The sequence below is a fragment of the Rhinolophus hipposideros genome, assembly GCF_964194185.1.
Source record: "Rhinolophus hipposideros genome assembly, chromosome: 18".
Lineage (NCBI taxonomy): Eukaryota > Metazoa > Chordata > Mammalia > Chiroptera > Rhinolophidae > Rhinolophus > Rhinolophus hipposideros.
Window position 1 is genome coordinate 5,046,597 of NC_138064.1, and position 20,261 is coordinate 5,066,857.

The window sequence follows — 20,261 nt, forward strand, 5'->3', positions numbered from 1 at the left end:
ATAGAAAGAACAGTGTTAGTAACAGCTGGTACTTTCCTGATCTTTCTTCCGGGCCAAGCATTATTCTCAGCATTTTAATATGTTAACTTATTAATCCCCACAGAGAGGTAGGTAGTCTGCAGGTGAGAAAATAAGCACAGAGAGGTTAATCCATCGCCACAGGATTTTCTCAGCCTGTAAATGGCCACATTGGAATGCCCATCCGGGCGCTGGGGCTTCTGACTCCACATGCGCCATCCGTGCGTCTACTGTTCTCTTCACAAACGTTATCTCAAATCCATAAAACAACCTGACAGGAAGGTAGCACTCCCTGTTTCACAGGTGGCAAAACTCATACTCAAAGCCTCTAGAACAAGTAAGTGGCACAACCAGGCTTTGAAGCCAGGAGTTGGACCCATCTTCTTTCCACTAAGCCCCCTTGCTGGATGAATTTCATAGGCGAGCACCTTGAATCTACGTGAATATTTCATTAGGAAGGAAGAAAACACCACTTTTTAAAGGTCTAAATACTGACCAAATAATAGGAGGGCAATCCATCAGTGAAAGAGTTTGTGAGCTCCCTGTGTGCCCAACTTCCCATGGGAAAGACAATAAAGCACTAAGACCAACGTGCAAGAAATAACTGTAAGGAATGTTTTCCATTGAACTGGCTTTAGTTGCCTGCAGCCTTGGTCCTGTGAAGGGAGAAGGAAGTCAGCAAGAGTGGTCACAGAAGTTTCCCCGACAGAGGTGGGGGTCAGGCAGAACCGTGAGGGGCAGTACCATTCAGATAGAGCTGAAGAAAGGAGGCGTGGAGGGGGAGAGGGAGGCAGAGCACAGAAAGCCCACAGACCCGGCCGAGCTCCCGGTGTGGTGGCACCGTGGGGATACTGGGCCGCGGTGTCTGTGCTGGTGAGTCTGAGCAGTGAGTGGGTTCCTGGGCAGGAGAGCAGTCTTGTGAACCTGGGGGAGAGCCTCTAGGGCAGCGAGTGTGTTCACCGACACGAGGGGAAAGGTAGTGTGTCAGCGAAGAATCTGTCCCCCGAGTGGCAAGTGCACAGAGGGTGACCTGGACATGCCCCTCCCTTTCCTCTGGGGTTTCCCCACAGCTCAGTACGGGGGCTGACTACTGAGTCTCCCCGTTTGCGTGTTTCCTAGAGGAACGAAGGCGACCTCTTCCACCGGCTGTGGCATATCATGAACGAAATCCTGGATCTGCGGCGGCAGGTGCTGGTGGGCCACCTGACCCACGACCGGATGAAGGACGTGAAGCGCCACATCACCGCCCGCCTCGACTGGGGCAATGAGTGAGTACCAGCCACCGCGGGGGCCATCCCGGGGCGGCTGCACATGGCAGAAGCGGCATAGGCACGGCCCAGTATGTGGTGTTATCGCCAGAAGACACCATAGGAGCACTTCTGGTTGTCCCCTTTGGGGGATTTAGTGCAAACCGTCACTGCTGGAGCCGAGAATCCCGGACGGGGCTGGTGTGGGCCCCTGGGTGGTGTTTGCTCGCTAGTGTCCTGTGGCCTGATGTGTGCACGTGCTTACAGACGATGAAATGGTCACAGGCATCAATTAGACGTGGCTTCTGCTCACACAGGTCCTGCTTTCAAACAGGCTTCAGCTTTGGCATGCGTGCTTCTTTTTAACCTCCCCCCTCCACATCATGGTCATAGGTCACCAGTGTACCCCAGAGGGTGTCACTGTGCCAACAGCTCCTGGTGAGAGTCTCAGGACAGGTGCTTTGTGGGGCCTTTCTTACTGTCGAAACCTCCTGTACACATCTGTTAGCCGACCTGAGGAGCTGCTTGGCAGAACTCAGTGAAAAGCTGCTCTTGACCACCATTTATTTTTAAATAAAACTGGAAGCGACGAAAGTGACAGCCAAGCAGACTAAATAGTCAATCTAGTCACTTAAAGCTCTGAGCAAGGCTGATCGTGTACTGACTATGATGGTTAATGTGGGGGTGACAAATTAGAATGAGCCGGCTTTCACTGTCATCCTAAGCTTGTCTGGGCTGATGTCCAAGGACGTTAAAAGCACGCCCGCTCCAGAACCTCTGCAGCCGCAGTGGTGTCCATCACTGCCCTTCACCCAGCTCCTCTTCCTTTTGCCACAAGGCTGATGTTTGAATTTCCAGAGTCAAATTTTCAAAGAAGGAATCTCATTGGGACCCAGTACGTGTTATTCCTGTGTAGACTCGGCACGTTATACCGGCCACTCATAAGCAGCTGGTCAGTCCTTGGATTCATTGTCCTTAGGTCAGGTGTCTACCTGCAGGCCAGTCTGGAAGGGGAGATGGTCAGGTGACTAGACTGTGAGCGGTCCCCAGCCCTCCCAGCAGTTTCCAATAGAAGGAGCTCTGGGTAAGGTAGGAGCCACGATTCGTGTGTAGTGGGTTATATGTCCTCTCTCTTTGCTGGATTTCTCTCCTCAGCAATATTGAACCAGGGTCAGGTTATGTCATACATTCTCGCCCAGTGGTTTCTCTCGGGAGGTGATGGAGAATGAAGAACAGACGCTGTCAAAATCCCTGGGGAAGTGGAGCCAGGGTTTGTGGTAGTCAGCTCGGGCTACCATAAGAAATACCACAGACTAGGTGGATTAAACTACAGACATTTATTTTATCACAGTTCTAGAGGCCAGACGTCCATGATCAAGGTGCCGGACAATTTTGTTTCTGGTGAGGGCTCTCTTGTTGGCTTGCAGGCGGCCACCTTCTCACTTTCCTCACCTGGCCTCTCTGTGCTCACACGGAGAGGAAAAATCCCGGCATCTCTTTCTCTTGTTAGGACACCAGTCCTGTTGGATTAGGGCCATAGCCTCATGACCCCATTTAACCTTTAAATGGACCCCCTCTCCAAATACAGTAATATTGAAGTTAGGGCTTCAGCATATAAATTTTGGGAGGATATAATTCAGTGCATCACAGGGGCACATGGGTATTTGCAAAACAAATCACAGTGCTTGTTGTGATATGAAAGTTCAACAAAAATGAAATAATGGGGGTGTGATTTTTTTTTTAAGGTTCCCAAACAGAAACATAATTAAAGAAAATTGAGAAACTATTTTAGTACCTGGAAGACAGCTCCTACCATCAAGAAGGTCACAGTGTTCCAGTCTTCTTAAGAACAAACATTCCCCAGGGTGGCTGGGGAAGTGCCTGGCTTGACATTAGTGCTGAATTAATAAATTCTACTTAGGAAACCTTCAATGAGGGCACAGGTTTCAGGTTTTTTAAGAAAATACAAAAGTAAGAAAGCGGCGGTTGTATAATTGGAAGTGCAATCAATGCAGGAAGGCATTCCATGCTAGAGAGTTATGATATTGAAGGAATGCAGAATAAACGATCCTCAGAGAACTAAGTCTGAGACCTGGAGTGGTAAATGAGGGCAGTCTGCTAGAGAGGTGATATCTTGGACTTGACCCTGGGGCATTGGAAAGCTATCACGAAGCCTTTGGGGTGGTCGAGGGTGGTTAAGAGATGAATAAAATTATATGGCATTGACAGCAGGGGAGTAATGTGGATGTCTGTTACCAAGGTCACGAACAGAAAGTGGCAGGGTTGTCCTCTTTTCCTCTGTCCCTGGTAAGACATTGAAAATCAGTTCCTCTGAGCTTGGAGACAGCCTTAGGATACTTCTCAGCACAGTAAGCCACATGTCGGCCGCCATGAAACCTGATCATTTTGCCACCCCAGACCTAGAACTGTGCTGCCCCAGCTTCTTTCCGCTGCCTTTCCTGAGTCTCTCCTAACATTGGACCCAGAACTTGCCATGAATGAATGACAGCCACATACACGTTCTCTGCAATTCTTGTCAGAAATGAGTCAGCTCTGGACATAACTAGGTATTTTGGTACCAGGTCAAATCCTAAAGGCCAAACTTCCTTCTCTGCAACTCCAAGTTCTAGAAAAAATTATGTCTAGCTCTAATTTCCAGCCCCGTCCAGTGTGGGAGGATTTCTGTGGGAATAGTTTGTAGGGTGCTAAAGGCTTCTCACCATATAACACCAAGGCCCCCATTGGCAGGAACTCTCCAAGGAGAGTGCCAGCCCATCTTCCCTGATTTTCCAGACCTTGGTGTCTCCTGTTTCTCAGCATATGCCCATGGTCCTGCTAAGTTATCTTGGCTCCCCCCATCATGGTGACAAGTAATACAAGGTAAAAAATATGGGTGAGAAAAGCACAGTGGCTGATATAATTTCAAGGTAATACAGTAAAAAGTGACTATTTTAAATATACTCAATAAAGGTGACTTTTCTCCCCAACTTTTGCAATTTGTTTTCTAGACAACTAGGACTGGACCTGGTGCCCAGGAAAGAGTATGCAATGGTGGACCCAGAGGATATCAGCGTCACTGAGCTCTACCGATTGGTGGGTACAGGAAACGGCGACTCAGCCTCACTCCTCATTTCAATTTTGTGGTGTCCATGTCACTCTTCATACTTGCTAGATTTTGCACGAACTGGATGTTCCAGAATACATTTGGAGCGAGTAAAGAGAATTGGGAACTGAGGTGACCATGTCCTGAGTACAGAACTGAGACAATTTACCTGTCTCGGGACAACATGACGTTCCCCACTTAGCCCTCAACTCCCACATCCCAGAAAGTAAATCCAAAGAAGTTTTAAACACATTTGCCAATCTTTGGACTTCTTGCCTAGTGTGGGGAAATGCTTACGAATCACGCAGATTTACCAGTTGGGTTTCAGGACAATGCTGGGACCAGTGGCGTCCAGTCCTTGCTCACCGACATGGGAGTCCCCTCCCTGCCCCGTCGTCCTGCTTGTACAGACAGCTGAAGGCGTCTGCTTGGTCTCCAAGCCCTGGCCTGCCCCCCACCCCACCCAGCCCGTCCTTCCTACCTGCTGGGGTCTGGGAAATATCCTTAAATACTTGATCATGTGGCCCATCATGGCGTCACCTGTGACTGTGGTTTTCTGTTTACATGGTAGCTTCAAGTCCAATTGTTTGCTTGGCATCTGGGTTCCCCAAATGGGGTCCAATCTGCCTTGTATTCTTAATACTTGTATAAAATTTACCTAATCGCTTGATGTCAACTGAGCTCTCTTAAAACCCCAAATCAGACAAGAAGGTGGTTGGGAAGGGCTTTCTAAAGCCAGTCCCCCAGCGGGAATTTTACTCTGCTCTAGTTACTACTCCATCTTACCGTAATGTTCCTAGGAGGAACAAGTGTGGGAAGTAGTGGACTCCTTTTCAGAAGATCCTGCCTCTTTGGGGTACCTTTCTAAGCCTACAGTGATTTTCCTAGACCAGTGGAATATTCTTGACCTGAGATTGTTTGTATCTGAAAAACATTGGGGAAAATCATCAGTTAAGTCCATCAGGGGTCTGTCTGATTTGGGGAAGCCGTTCTTAGTACCACTTTCAGTGTTTTTCCTTAATCATTGATCTGTTCAGATTATCTACACCTCATTGTAGCTGTTGAAATAAATTCTGGTTTTGTGGAGGACCTCTTTACCCTGAGCTTCCGCAGAGGGTCATTTCGTACTGTGCGTCTCTATGGTGGCAGTGGTCCTGGGCGAGTGTGTAGCGTATCATGAGAACACAGTTAACATCAGCTGCGGGGAGAAGGAAGGCAAGAGGATTCTGAATTAAAGCCCTCACTGCTGCTTAGATTTTATAACAGATTAAACTTGTATATTTTATTTGTCAGTCACATCCTCTCATGGTATACCTTTATTGTTGAGTATCATATTTTGTCCCTCACTTTAAAAAAATCTCTCACTCAATTTGTAGTTTCTTTGCTTTGGAGGGGGCACTGTCTCTCATACTTTTTCTGTCCTGCCCAGGTCATCCTGGATTGGTGCTTGGGGCTTAGTGAGCAGTCAGTGTTTTTGAGGTTATTCTAGTATTATGGGAAGACCATGGGGTTTAGATCCAAACAACAAGATTCAACTTCCACCTCTTCCTTTTACCAGAGCTGTGGTTTTACACCTATTGCTTAATCTCTCAGAGCCTCAGTTTCTGCATCTGTGAAATGGGAAGATGATTCCTATCATGTTTTTTTATGGAGATTAAGAAATGCATATAGAACGCCTGTCCTTGACAGATGATGTTTGCAAAGCACCTAAGCATTCATTCTATTTTCATTTCTTTCTCGTCTTTATTTTATCCTTATCAGACAGGCAAGGTGGCAAGAGTAATTGATACCTTGTATGCTAAATCTTAAGATTAGATTTGGCTGTATTCAGTGACATAAGTAAATAATAGAAGCCTAGACGTGATAGAAATGTATTTCTCTCTCTCAATATGCAAGTCTGGAGGCAGGAATTTCTGGACTTCTTTGTGGTTTCACAACATCAGAAGTCGATGAGTAGCTTCCATCATCAAGAATACTTCAAAGAACAATACAGCTGCAAGAGCTCCAGCCATTGCATCTGCTCTCCAGCAGTAGGAAGGAGAAAGCTCCTTCTCAGTTGGTTCAACTAGTTTAATGAACCTTCCTGGAGATCCCACATAACACTTGCTCTTCTGTCTCATTGGCCAGGACATAGTCACATCCCCATATGTAGGTAGGGATGTCACATATTCGATAAGCTGCTATTCATGTCTGACACAAATACATGATCTTTACCTAGTCTCATTTTGTGTGCTGGTAATTTTATCTCTGTTCTTTTCACTTAATGTCATATGTCAAAGATGCAAATTGATTGCATCTTTCAACATTCCAATTTGTTAGTGGTGCTGGGAGTGCCATGTTGATAAAATGTGAGGGTCACATCCGGGCTGCGATTGATTGGCAATGTCTGCTCTGGGTGGGAAAGGACTACCATTAATTTACAATGACTGCCCTGGGAGGTCTTTCTGTTTTGGGGTTTGTTTTTGTTTTTGTAAGTATTTTATAGCTCAAATTGTAGTCTACAGTCTTCATTTTACAAATGGGGAAATAAAACATTGTGATTTTACATGAAAGTTTAATTTCTCCTCAGTAATGGTTGCATTGTACTGTTTCTAAAGCAAAGAAAACAGCCCAAGGAAAACCCAGATGATTGTACGTGTCAGAAGGACACATTATCATCTTTAAGGAGCTTCAAGTTCCCGTTTCTGTCCTGGCGTAGGGTATCGGGTTATCTGTGGCTCTAGTTGTCTTCTCTATTGACTTCCCCAGGCACCACCACCGATCCTTTCTTGGTGGGTTTTGGCCATTTATTATCACGTGTGAATCAAGGACCACGGCATGGAGGGAAAATGCCCCAACAGAAAATGTTTGAGTAATTGCTGCCATGTCTCTTCTTTTCCTACATCTTCTGTGTGTCATTTTCGAAACACAGCATCTCACTAAACCCATATTGCATCGTTTAAAAAACTAGTCTTGCTTCAGGGCTTGATGGCCTTGTTAGCAGCTCTTTCTCACCTAACTGTGTTCATCTAAGAAGTAAAAAGTGCAGAGCCTCACAGTGTTAACATATGTCCATTTGGAAGGTTTGGTTTACTGTCAAAGGCCAGATTTCAATCCTTCTATGAATGAAGAGAACCTTATTAGCTGGATTCTCTGGTTATTTGTGCATGCACAGTATCTTCTTAGGAACCTTTATTGGTTTCTAAGATCATGTTACCTGGTTGTTTTGTGATCCTTTGTGGGTAGAACACTGGTTTTCAAAAGAGGCAATCTCCCTGCCCCCCATGAGGGGATATTTGGCAACCTCTGAAAACACTTTGGGTTTTCACAGTTGTGGATGGTGCGGGACAGGGCTGGGGTGAGAAGCTTCTGGCATTGGTGGGTAGAGGCCAGAGAAAGCGGCTGAATGTCCTACAAAGCCCAGGACAGCCCCCGCAAGAGACAAATATCCAGCCCAATTTGTCATCAGTGTTCGAGTTGAAAGAGCCTGAGGGAAACGACTTACCCAGGAATTAATGCATATGTGAAGATTAAACATTTACATCACTCAATAAATCTTTGGACTGAATCTGTTTATTTTCCTAAACAAAGGTCCAGCTGAAATGTGAGCACATTTATGCAGGTACCTTTGCAACGATAAATTATTTTGGAGATGGATTTTTGTCTGTATGTTAGCTCCCAAATTATAGCTCTTGAAGTGTGAGCATGCCTTTTACATTTTGTTATTGTAGCAATGTTTTCACAGAGCTATTTTTGGCAGTTCCCCACAGTAGTGAACTACCAAGAGATGAGCAAGTCGTTATAACCTGCTTAAGTCCACACCCTCCCCAGACCTGGAGGAATGGTGCGTGAGGGGAGAGCATGCGCGTTGGGAGGACCCATGTCACAGGGACAGAGGGGAAATCTGGCAGGCTTATTAGCAGCATGCATGCAAAGACCAGAGCTTCCAAGGCACTGATTATATAAAAGACACAATAGTACATTTCCATGCAGCTGCGATTTGCATCTCTGCACATGATGTCAGTCTGCGAGTCTCAACCCTCATTGCACTTTACAGTCACCTGGGGAGCTTTTAAAACGACCACTGTCTGGAGCCCCATCCCCTGGAAATTCTCATTTAATTGTTGTGGGATAGGACCTGGTCGTAAGTATTTTTAAAAAGCTCTCTTGGTGATTCTGAGGTGCAGCCAAGGTTGGGAACCACTGATCTGGATATATTGGATTCTTTGCATGAGTAAGGGAGCTAATTTTTCCCCTCAGTTTTTAGTGCATGTAACAGTTGATCTGGGAAATTGGCAATGTTTGATGTGAAGACCAGACACCTTTTTGACGTCCATTCTTTTCATAAGGTTTGTATATTTGTTTCTCCAGCCGTAGCCTTTCGTAGGCATTTATTTCTTCCTAGTAGTTTGTGCTTGTTACCCTGAACTTTTAAGTGAATCAGTAAGTAAGTTGGCAGCTTCTGTGGAAAAACAAAACAAAACTTTTGTGAGTTAAAGAAATGTAGTTTTATGAATGTATTATATGATGCTGCTTCTGCCCTGGATAAAATAGATCAATCTTCATAGAAAACAGTCAGAACTATGCTTTTTTCTACAGTTAGAATATTTTTCTGTAGGGACCTTTTACTAGTAATTATGGCCAACATATAGCACAAGGATGAGTTCCATGTTAAAAGAAAACATACCTTCTCTCCACTTTTACAGTGAAGTGTCCAGATTACCTATTGGGTATACAATTTAGTCAATTGCATTTCTTTAACCACTTTTTGAATAGTTCAAATTAAAAGATAAAAGCATGAAAAAAATCTGGTGACTTTATGCTGTTGCATTTACAAGTGTAAATTTAGATGACTTTTTTTTTGTTTTGCCTTCAAATGGTGGTCAGTCCGCAGTTATTGAACTGTACTTAGAAGCATAAAAAGCAGGCTAATGTAGAAATGGGGTTAAGGACCTCAACCCCAAGCAAAGGACATAACTTGTTGACTGTGGAGTTAAAATCCCTGAGCTATTGTTTTTTTAACTGTCAAGTGAGTCAGAAGAGATGGCCTCATCCGGAGTCTCTGTTCTGAATGGTCTTGCAGGATCTCATCGTCTGCCCTGTTAATACACAGCCTTTGCCTAGTCTTATCCTTAATCCGCTACTCAAAGCCTGGTCTAACAACAGGCTGGACCATGAACTGTTTGTAACTGGTCCAAGCACAAGAAAGACAAGTAAATGTTTAGAAGCGTTTATAACGTTTTGACATTACCATGACATTTTCACTATGTATGGTGAAAATATTGCTCTCCTAGTGGATTGGCGGTTGACACACCTGTCCTTTTGCTGCAGGTAGTTTAAGAGGCACTGTCCAGGGGATTCATGATTCCTGCTGACACTTTAGCTCTCGGCTACAGTGTCACTTTTCAGGAAGCCTTCTCTGACTGCCCAGAGACAGCTCAGGTCCCTTACAGAGTCTCATGGTAATCCTGTTCTTTAGTCATCACAACTGCAGTTATGTCCGTGTGGAACATGGACAATTTGTTGACATCTGCTCCCCTAGTAGATACGCTCCATGAAGGCATAGGCTGTTAATGTTTTCACTCATCGTTGCTTTCGTAGTGCTGAATGAATGATCGTCCCCATGTTCTCCTCAGCTCTGGAACTTTGGGTGATACTTTTCCTCCCTCAACTTGTGGGACAGCTCTTACTTCCAGTCCTGCCTCCCAGGTGTCACCTAGGCTGGCTGTGTTGAGGACAGAAATGACGGATGGGTACAGATGCTCGTCCCAGCTTTGACTACCTCACTGGCTTTCCGAGGTTGACTTCCCGAAAGGACCATGGCACGCTAGAAACATTTACTTGCTCTAGTCGCTGAATATCATTTGCCACTGCCTGTCTCAGAAAACGACTAGAATTTTACAATTAGTATACTTTAAGAAAACTTTCAATTATAGGAAATGAGAACTCATAGCTGCATTGTTTAGCTCCCATCAATGAAACGATCATTAGATTGTAATTTAGTCTGACTTTTTAATGATGACTAATTTGTCCTCACTCCGGGAGTTGACAAGGAAACAGCAGAATGCTTTTAACTTCATGCTTCTTGAACCTACTGAGTTGGTATCCTTTTAACATTAATGATGAAAAAAACAAATTCTTAGAGCAAGATTCCTTGATGGTTTGCAAACTTCATAGTTCATTATTTGAGAAGTTGGGAGAAAATTTGGAATTTAATGTCAACTAGATACCAAATCCACAGCAAAAAAAAAATTTACAGACTGTTCTCGACTTACTATGGTTCAACTTAAGATTTTTTTACCCTAATTTTATGATGGTATGAAAGCAATATGCATTCAGTAGAAACTGTGCTTGGAATTTTGAATTTTGATTTTTCCCCGGGGCTAGTGGTGCAGGGTCCATACTCTCTTGTGATGCTGGATAGCGGCCTGGAGCCGCAGCTCTCAGTCAGCCAGGCGACCACCAGGGTCAACAGCTGATACCTCACAGTGTCCTGCGTCGCCAGCGTTTTGGGAATACTGTGTTTTGTGTTTTCACATCCCATCATGTCTATAAGACGCCCATCTGTCTCTCTGCTTCTGGTGAGAAGAAGAGGAAGAGGAAGAAGGCAATGACTCTTGAGCTAAAACTCAAGACAATGGCCCAGCTGTGGGCTAAGGGGAGAGTTCTGAGCCCGTGTAAGGGGGCCGGGCTGAGCTGTGAGGTGCGGTAGGGCAGGTGTATTAAATGCATTGTCACTTATGGTCCTTTGCACTTACGATGGGTGTATCAGGACATAGCCCTGTGGTAAGTCGAGCATCAGTGGAGCACGGGACGCCATGATCGCACCACAGCTCCCTGGTGTGTTGGGTTCCATTACTTTCTTCAGTCCCTGCTGACCATGTTTTTTTGGGGGGGTGTCCTTCAGATGGAGCATCGACATCGCAAGAAAGACACCCCCATGCAGGCCAGCAGTCACCACCTGTTCGTGCAGATGAAGAGCCTCATGTGCTCTAACCTGGGAGAGGAGCTGGAGGTCATCTTCTCGCTCTTTGACAGTAAGGAGAATCGACCCATCAGGTAACTGCACGTAGAGGTGTGGCTTGGAGTTCTCAGTGTTGGCATCATGGGTATTTGTAATTGGCAAGCGTTAGACTATATGACCGTGTGTCCACTGTCCTTCTGTCGGCCTCAATTTTCTCGTCTGTAGACCCCTGTGAGGTCTAAGCTTCCTGTCCTTTAGAGGCTTCCAGCAAAGTTAGATGGGAGGAGGCCTGCAAAAGTTCTTTGAAAAACTCCAAAGGGCGGTAGAACTGAAACAATTATTAGGAAATGAAGGTGTGGCATTGATATCGGGTCTGTTATTTGTCCAGTTACTTTGTATTGATAATTCAAGGGAGATAGAATAGCTCTAACATCTGAAGTTTGTTTGCTTATCAAGTTCAACACATTGTACTTTTCACATTTTTGGTAGACAATTACATTATTCTTACCCCGTCTGGATCAAATGATATCAAGAGATGACTAAAATACTTTAAAGTTTCAGAGAGGTGAAATGATAAAATAGTTTTCTCATATATGTACACACGTACATATTTTTTTCCTTAATACTTTGAGTCTTACCTGTAGCTGTTCTCGTATGACGAGCTTCCAATATTTATTAATAGGAAGCACAGTGGATGTTTCTGTGTGCCTTAAACTTTTTCATATATTTGTTTTAAAGTTGAGCACAACACACACCATCTTTTACATTAAAATGTTTAAATTTAACTTAAATTGTATCATAGAAATCACACATAATGACCCGATGGTATCATGCTTTAATAAAATACATATTAAAATAAATGCTGACAATTTTTAAGTAACACTAAGCCACATGTATTGTTTTAGAAACACAAAAATAGTCTTGGAGTATTTCTTTTCTGGTAAAAAAAAAAAAAAGTTTCTTTTTTCCCATAGCAAATATGCATGAAGTTTATTTTTAGTGAATTTATAGCCATAAAATCTTTGGAGAATTAATTTATGTTTATCATCACCTATTGGTAAGTGTACTTTCTATTTCTTGATTGTGTCCATAGAATTGAAGGGTGGTGTTTTGTGCAGCAATGACAGAATTTATGAGGTGGAAATAACAATATTATATAGTTTCAAAATCTATTTTACACTGTTGGAGGAGATGAATCAGTGAGTTAGACCACCGTTCCCCTTGGGGGAAAAAGTGGGTTATTTTGGGTGCATGATCCCCAAAATATTATATGTATAGTCCCCAAGTTCAGGCTAGGAACTAGACATTTTTACTGCTCTGTAACGTGGTTGGGCTACCATATGTGCCTGCCTCCCTTTCGCTTACCCACTCTCCCTTTCCTCTTCTTTTCCATTTCTCCCTCCCCCTACCTCTTCCTGCTTCAGCTCCTTGGCCCTCCCCCTCCCTTTCCCTCTGTCACACATGTACTCCTCTATTATCCCACCTGATATGTAATGACCCTAGGAGAGACCAATCCTGGATCCCCCTTCCCTGCTTCTACTGTCTGAGTTTGGCCCTAACGCTCACTTCCCAATGCATAATCACCATAAAGGCCATTGGCAAAGGAATGCGTAAGAATGAAAATACATGCTCACTAGGTGTTTGGAACAGTCTCAGGTTTATTTGCTTGACTTTCTGAGGCCTGGGGCAGCACAGCGATGGTTCTTTTAGGGAGTGTTTGAGACCTCACTATGCGTAGCTTGGTTCAGACAGCCCAGGGCAGCAGCAAGCGGCGCTTACCTTTTGAAGAGGGAGTGGGCTGCACAGGGCTGCAGACCTGGCTTCATTCTTGCCTCTGTACTCCATTGCTGCTGCTTTGACCCTTCACTTACTCCCTCTGGCTCTTCCTTCATCTCAAAACTGGTGACCAGTCTTGCTTCCTTCCTTGCCCTTGGCATAGCTGATGAGTGTCAAGTATTTGCATCTTCTCAGGAGACTGTAAGTGTAAGATGTGATTCTGAGGCATTGCTGTGTTTCTTCTTATGCCCACCCATGTGCCGTGTGAGGTGTGTGGGTATTTTAAAATCAGTGTGTATTTCTTTTTTGCATTTTTATTTTAGAGGATTTCATATATATATATATATATATATACATATATATAGTGTCATGAAGCCTCACTGCGCACCACCGCTTCCACTGTTATCAACTTGGGACTGACCTTTTTTGGTTTTTCTTTAAATTAAAGTTTATTGGGGTGACAGTTGTTAGTAAGGTTACATAGATTTCAGGTGTACAATTCTGTAATACATCATCTATATCTCACATTGTGTGTTCACCACCCAGTCAGTTCTCCTTCCATCACCACATATTAGACCCCGTTTACCCTCTTCTAGAGCCCACTCTCCCCTACCCCCTTACCCTCTGGTAACCATTAAACTATTGTCTGTGTCTTTGAGTTTGTGTTCTTTCAGTTGTTTGTCTTGTTCTTTTCTTGTTTTTGGTTTATATACCACATATCAGTGAAATCATATGGTTCTCTGATTTTTCTGTCTGACTTATTTCACTTAGCATTATACTCTCAAGATCCATCCATGTTGTCACAAATGCTCCTATATCATCTTTCCTTAACGCCGAATAGTATTCCATTGTGTATATATACCACAACTTCTTTATCCATTCATCTATCGAAGGACATTTTGGTTGTTTCCATGTCTTGGCCACCGTAAATAAAGCTGCAATGAACATTGGAGCACACGTGTCTTTATGTATAAATGTTTTCAGATTTTTTGGATAGATACCCAGGAGAGGGACTGCTGGGTCATATTGTAATTCTATTCATAATTTTTTGAGGAACCTCCACACTGCCTTCCATAGCGGCTGCACCAGTCTGCATACCCACCAACAGTGTGTGAGGGTTCCTTTTTCTCCACAGCCTCTCCAACACTTGTTACTATTTGTCTTGTTGATGATAGCCATTCTAAATGGGGTGAGGTGATATCTCATTGTGGTTTTTATTTGCGTTTCTCTGATGATTAGTGATGTTGAGCATTTTTTCATATGTCTATTTGTCATTTGTATGTCCTCTTTGGAGAAATGTCTCTTCGGGTTCTCTGCCCATTTTTCAGTTGGGTTGTTTGTTTGGTTGTTGTTGAGTTTCATGAGTTCCTTGTATATTTTGGATATTAGCCCCTTAACAGAGGCACTGTTTGCAAAAATCTTCTCCCGTTCATTCGGTTGCCTCTTTATTTTGTCGATGGTTTCTTTTGCTGTGCAGAAGCTTTTAAGTTTGATATAGTCCCATTCATTTATTTTAGCTTTTACTTCCCTTCCCTTTGGAGTCAAATTCATAAAATGCTCTTTGAACCCAAGGTCCATAAGTTTAGTACCTATGTTTTCTTCTATGCAGTTTATTGTGTCAGGTCTCATGATTAAGTCTTTGATCCATTTTGAATTAATTTTGGTACATGGTAACAAATAGCAGTCCAGTTTCATTCTTTTGCACGTGGCTTTCCAATTCTGCCAGCACCATTTATTGAAGATATGTCTTTTCTCCATTGTGTGGTTTTTGCTTCTTTGTCAAAAATTATCTGACCATATTTATGTTGCCCGTATTACCCAAAGCAATATACAGATTTAGTGAGATCCCCATCAAAATCCCAATGACATTTTTTAAAGAAATAGAACAAAAAATCATCAGATTTGTATGGAACCACAAAAGACCCCGAATAGCCAAAGCAATCCTAAGAAAAAAGAACAAGGCTGGAGGTATCACACTCCCTGACTTTAGCTTGTATTACAGGGCAACAATAATCAAAACAGCATGGTATTGGCAGAAAAACAGATACACAGACCAATGGAATAGAACGGAGAACCCAGAAATAAACCCACATAAATAATGACCTTCTTTTAACCACATCCCCTTTCAGTCTTACCCCTTTTCAGTCTTTCCCTTTGCCCCAAGATTATTTGGTGGCAAATCCCTGACATAGTATTATTTGCAAATGTAAATATTTCAGTATATACCTCTGAAAAAGGGAACCTAAAGAAATTACCATCTGAAACGTTAATATTCCCTTAGCATCATCACTTATCTATTTCCACTCAGTATTCAGATTTCCCCTGTTGACTCATACATACTGTTTTACAAATTCCAAGTAAATTCTTTGTAATTTACAAGATCCAGATAAGGCCCATATGTCGCAGCTGGTTGATAAGTCTCTTAAGTTACTTTTCACCTATGGTTTCCCTCTTCCACTCCCTCCTAGTTTCATGTAATTTATTTGTTGAAGAAAAGCTGGTCACTTTTTCAGAGTTTAAAGTCCAATTCAGTGAAAATTAGTGGAGAAAAGATGGTATAATGAAGTGAATGCTTTTGCTGTTAAATAAGATCGTTAGGCCTGCAATTTACAAAAACATACAGTCTGTGTATAATCCTGATGACATTGGCCTGACCCCTGGTCTCAGGAAGTTACCTTTTGCAGGTGCAGGTGCAGGTGGTGGGGCCATCGTGTGCACAGCCTGTAGAGGAGTGATTAGGAAAGGTGGATGGTTATCCCTCTCACAAGGCAGACAACTGTTAGGATGGGTTTTTAAAAATCTTCCCCCCATGAGGAAGTTTATGGAGCACTAACCATCTGCCAGACTGCATTCTAAATGTGTGAAATATTGTGGAGAAAGGAAAAAACCACCCTTCCATCCTCTGGATCTTTTGGCTGGTGGAAGAATGAAATTGACATGAGAGAGTAACAAGAGAAAATCTAATTTTGTGCGCATGAGAACCCCACATATGTGAGAGGTTTGGAAACAGAAAGCGAAAATGAGGGCTATATGACATTCTGAGGTAATGATAAGGTGAAGCACTTTAGAATTTCAGAGGTCGTTGTAAGGCGATAGGAAGAGCAGCTGTTCAGTAACGAGTACTTTGCCCTGCTCTATAGATGGTCGAAAAGGTCATCTCTGATCATCTCTCATTATGGGCAAGGCTCCGAATTCAAGGTGTTCCAGGTAGTTGTGGGGGTGGGGGGAAGTCTCTCTTGAGCCCGCAGGGTCTTGGCTGCCCTTTGCTCAGAATAATCCGCATACCACAGAGGCGCATTCTGGGTAATCGTTCTGAACGCTACAGCATTTTATTAGCACCGATTTTCTAGGTGAGGAAGCCATGCACACAAAGTTAACTGCCTAAGCTTACAGAAAAACTGGCAAGAGGCATCCCAAGCGGCAGTCGACCCCAAGGCCCACCCTCTGAATTACCACACGCCACCCATGGCCTTGGCCACCTTTGTCCTTGAGGGCCTCAGTACACGTCTGAATGTATAATTGAGTAGGATTTTATTGGCCAGAGTTAGGGCTTCAATGATGGCTGGTCTTCATAAGTTGTTATAAATTATTGAGAATGATGACACGGGAACTAGTATAGGGCCTCAGAAACATTCTGTGCTTTGGAAATGGGTTTTCCAAATGGAGTCCTTCTCCAAATATGCTAAGAAGAGCAGAGTAGTGGCAGCCCTGTATGTGTCAGCGATTGAAATCTTAGATTCAGTAGTTGCAGGTGTCAAATGCAAAAGGAGAGAACATGTGCCAATTATCCCCTTGCCTTTCACTCAGTGGGACAGTGAAGCCTGTGACCTCTCCTCAGTACCAGGAAGGGTACAGTTTCTGACCAAAACTGAAATTGTCGTTGAAATTGAGCCATATTTAGAAAACCCATTAATTTCACCTCACAACCATTTCTGCCTAAGGGTGGCCGAGAATGGGAGGCCTAGGAGCCCGTGTGGCACCTCTGCTGTCCCAGTGCAGGCTGTTCTGAGGGCATTTCGCTCTCGTGCACCTACCCCACACTTTTCCAGTTTGCCTCCCTCAGTTGTTTGTGTAAGGGCACCAGCCCAGGGCCCCCTGCAGGCCCAGCTAGCCGACACTCAACTATCAGCAAAATAGCCAACATTTATTTATTTGAGTAATGTACAGCTTTGTTATGATTTCTCACTATAAAAGATAATTCATTAGTAAAACAAAAAGTTTGCCAACTTGTTTCATATGAGTAAAATATTTTTAGAAGACATCTATCTGACTGAGAGGTTGTCATTTCCACGTCCACAAGGTGTAGCGGGAAAAGTCAGGGACTCGTTTCCCTAAGTAACATCTGTAATTTTATTTTATTCTAGTCTATTTAGTAAAACAACAACAGCAGCAACAAAACACTTGTGTAATGCTTCGATGTGCTCTTTAAAAACACTGACTTATTTACCCCTGGGAACCACCCATGTGGTAGGTACTGTTAAGAGCCCCATATTTTTATAGATGGGGCAACTGAGACAGAGAGGTTAATAACTCGCCCAGGGCTGCACAGCTTCCTGTAATGGAGCTGGTACGTTTATCATGCGTCCGTATTTGTAACCACTGTTGTATACCCATTCTCATCTTCAATATTTGTAACGTTCTATATTCTTCTTTAATCAGTTTTTACTCAGTGTATAGTAAGGGGTCTGGTAAGGAGTGTTTTGTTTGTTTGTTTTTCTCAGAAATGGGACTGAGAGGGGCTTGAGCTTATTAAGAACTGACAGGAAGGGCCCAGGGGTGTGGTAATGGCCACAGTCTGGGGAGAGGGGACATCACTGCTGGACCAAGTCTCTTAGGCACCAGGAAACAAGCTTGAGATTGCAGGTGGGGGATTAGGCATGGGCCCGAGGAAGGGAGAAAGTGTGTGGGTGAGCAGAAACCGAGGCATAGCGTTGGGAATATCAGGGTTTTTCATAGAAAGGAATCCAACGACTTCACATGATATGCAAGTGTCTCCTTTGGCTTGTACTTGAGATTGGCTGTTGCACTATTTGGCGATAGAAATAATCAGCGTGTGTGTGTGCGTTCCATGGGCTGAGCGGCTGTGAATGTTGTATTAAGTCTTACCTTTCACATGTTGATGACAGGGGCCAGTGAAAACAACACAGCTCACTGGTTGACTGCCTCCCTAAAACTTCCATTACTTTGCTGGTGTATTCTAAGGCTTCATTTACCTACCTTGTAAATTTGTATCAGGGCTAATCCAGCCCTGTATTTCATTCTCCTCAGAGAATGTTTTTAATAGGGCCTGAGTGTCACCAGTGGCTGTAACTAAGCTCGCTCTAGGGCTGCTCATGTGTACAAGCTTCAGGCAGGGCTTTCACTTGAGAAACTAGCAGCAGGATAGCACTTCTGGGAAAAGTCTTATCCTGGTGGTTAAATACAAAAAGTCTTATCCGAAGAGTTTAATTAAATTTACTTTCTGCTGGCACCTTATTGACATACTTCTCTGAAGTTACGTATGATATATTTTTTTCTACCATTATACAGCTAAACTCTCCATTTTGTTTGAGATTCTTCCTTTGCATATACATTTTACATGGCATATAATTGCCTCCTCTTCAGTATACCATTCCAATACTGTCACTGAAGAAAAATATAACTGGTGTATATTATTGGTGAGGCATAGGTGTTCTTTAGTGTGTGCTCATCCTGAACTACGAAACAGAGCTGAATTTCTCTCCATCCTGTGTCTTCCTGTATCTTGCACAGGCACCGCTGTAGAGTGTGTTAGAGCCCAGGCTCTGCATTTAGAGGGCCCAGGTTCAAATCCTGGCTTTGCCAATCAGTGGCTCATCAGGTTGGGCAATTTTACCTTATGGTTGTCAACCTATGTGTTAACTGAGGATAATAATGGTACTTTCCTCATTGGGGATTAAATGAGGTAATACATACGCTTCGTAGTGTATTGCTGGACCATGATAATTGATCAGTACATCTTAGCTATTATCATGGTGAGGATTTTTAGAAACCAAAACAGGAGCTATACATTAACAACCAGAAATGATATATGGTGTTCAGTCTCGGATTCCTGAAGAAATCAGATATTCCAAGGAATTATTGTTGATGCTTTAGGTACATGTCATTATATATGAACTGAAAAATAATCTTTTTGGTAATGTATTCGGCAAAACTTAAGGGCTGTTTTCCTGATGGTCTGGGACCTTTGGTAGTCTATAACACGTATATGAGCTTTGACTCATCTATAAAGCACAACAGGCAACTGTGAGAAGATTCATATTCTGTGAGAGGAAATACCTCATAAGCCTCTGCAAAAGTCTGTGTCTATTTGAGGGCCACCTTCCAGGAACCTCTGAATTAGTAGAGGAGAGGAACTTCTCCAGTCCCCTGAATGTCCTGTGGCCTGTAACCCTCCCTGGTCATCACTCACTCACCACACAGGTGCGTACGAGAACTGCTGTGTGCCAGCAGTGCGGGGCCCAACTGGAGATGCAGAAGTGAATTTTGGAGCAGTTGCAGAAGGGGTCCGGGGCACGAGGAGGGACACGTCTGCTGACGCGGGAGGCAGGCCCATGAGGGCAGTGAGGTGGGCGTAAGTGTTAAGATGCAAACAGGAGACCGGGTTTGTCACCTCCATCTTTTGTAAGTACAGTGGGGAAGCCTGGTCTGCTGGTGTTTGAGAGCAAGAGAGAATGAAAGCAAGCTGAGGGCTGGAAGAGAGTTGCAGGAACAAGGTCGGCGACCTTTGAGCAGACGTGTGATCGGACGTGAGTTCATGACAAAAAGAATGCTGAGTGAATGGAGAGCCCCCCTCCCCGGGGGAGGCATCTGAAGCCGGTAGTGAGCCAGGCCCCCAAGTTATGCAGCTTTTTCTGGGGGTGCTCAGGAAATGGGGATCAGAAGCAGGGCCTGGTGGGCTGGCAGAGTGAGACATGACAGTTGGAAAAGAATGAAAAGTTAGGAACTTAGCACAGCGATGAGGAAAGTCAAAGTCATAACAGTCATAGCTTCCCAGGGTCTCTTCAGACACTGACATACATGATCTCATAACCTTTTTACTCTGAAAGGAATTTAAAGGGCTCATGCTTCTTTTGAAAAGACTCAGTTACTGGGAAATTTCTTTTTCAAGAGCTTACAGAAGGGAGAGAGAATAGATACTCAGTCCGGACTTGAA

The 20,261-nt window shown here is 43.7% G+C and overlaps 1 protein-coding gene across 4 annotated transcripts in view; it reads left to right on the forward strand.

Moving 5' to 3' along the window:
* Positions 1-20,261, forward strand: part of DOCK4 (dedicator of cytokinesis 4) — a 365,769-nt gene that overhangs the window by 169,582 nt on the left and 175,926 nt on the right. For all 4 annotated transcript variants that reach the window (XM_081079735.1, XM_081079737.1, XM_081079736.1 and 1 more), the window contains exons 6-8: positions 1,138-1,286; positions 4,274-4,358; positions 11,255-11,406. In XM_081079735.1, the coding sequence (XP_080935861.1) occupies positions 1,138-1,286; positions 4,274-4,358; positions 11,255-11,406 (386 nt within the window). The remainder of the gene's footprint in view (positions 1-1,137; positions 1,287-4,273; positions 4,359-11,254; positions 11,407-20,261) is intronic.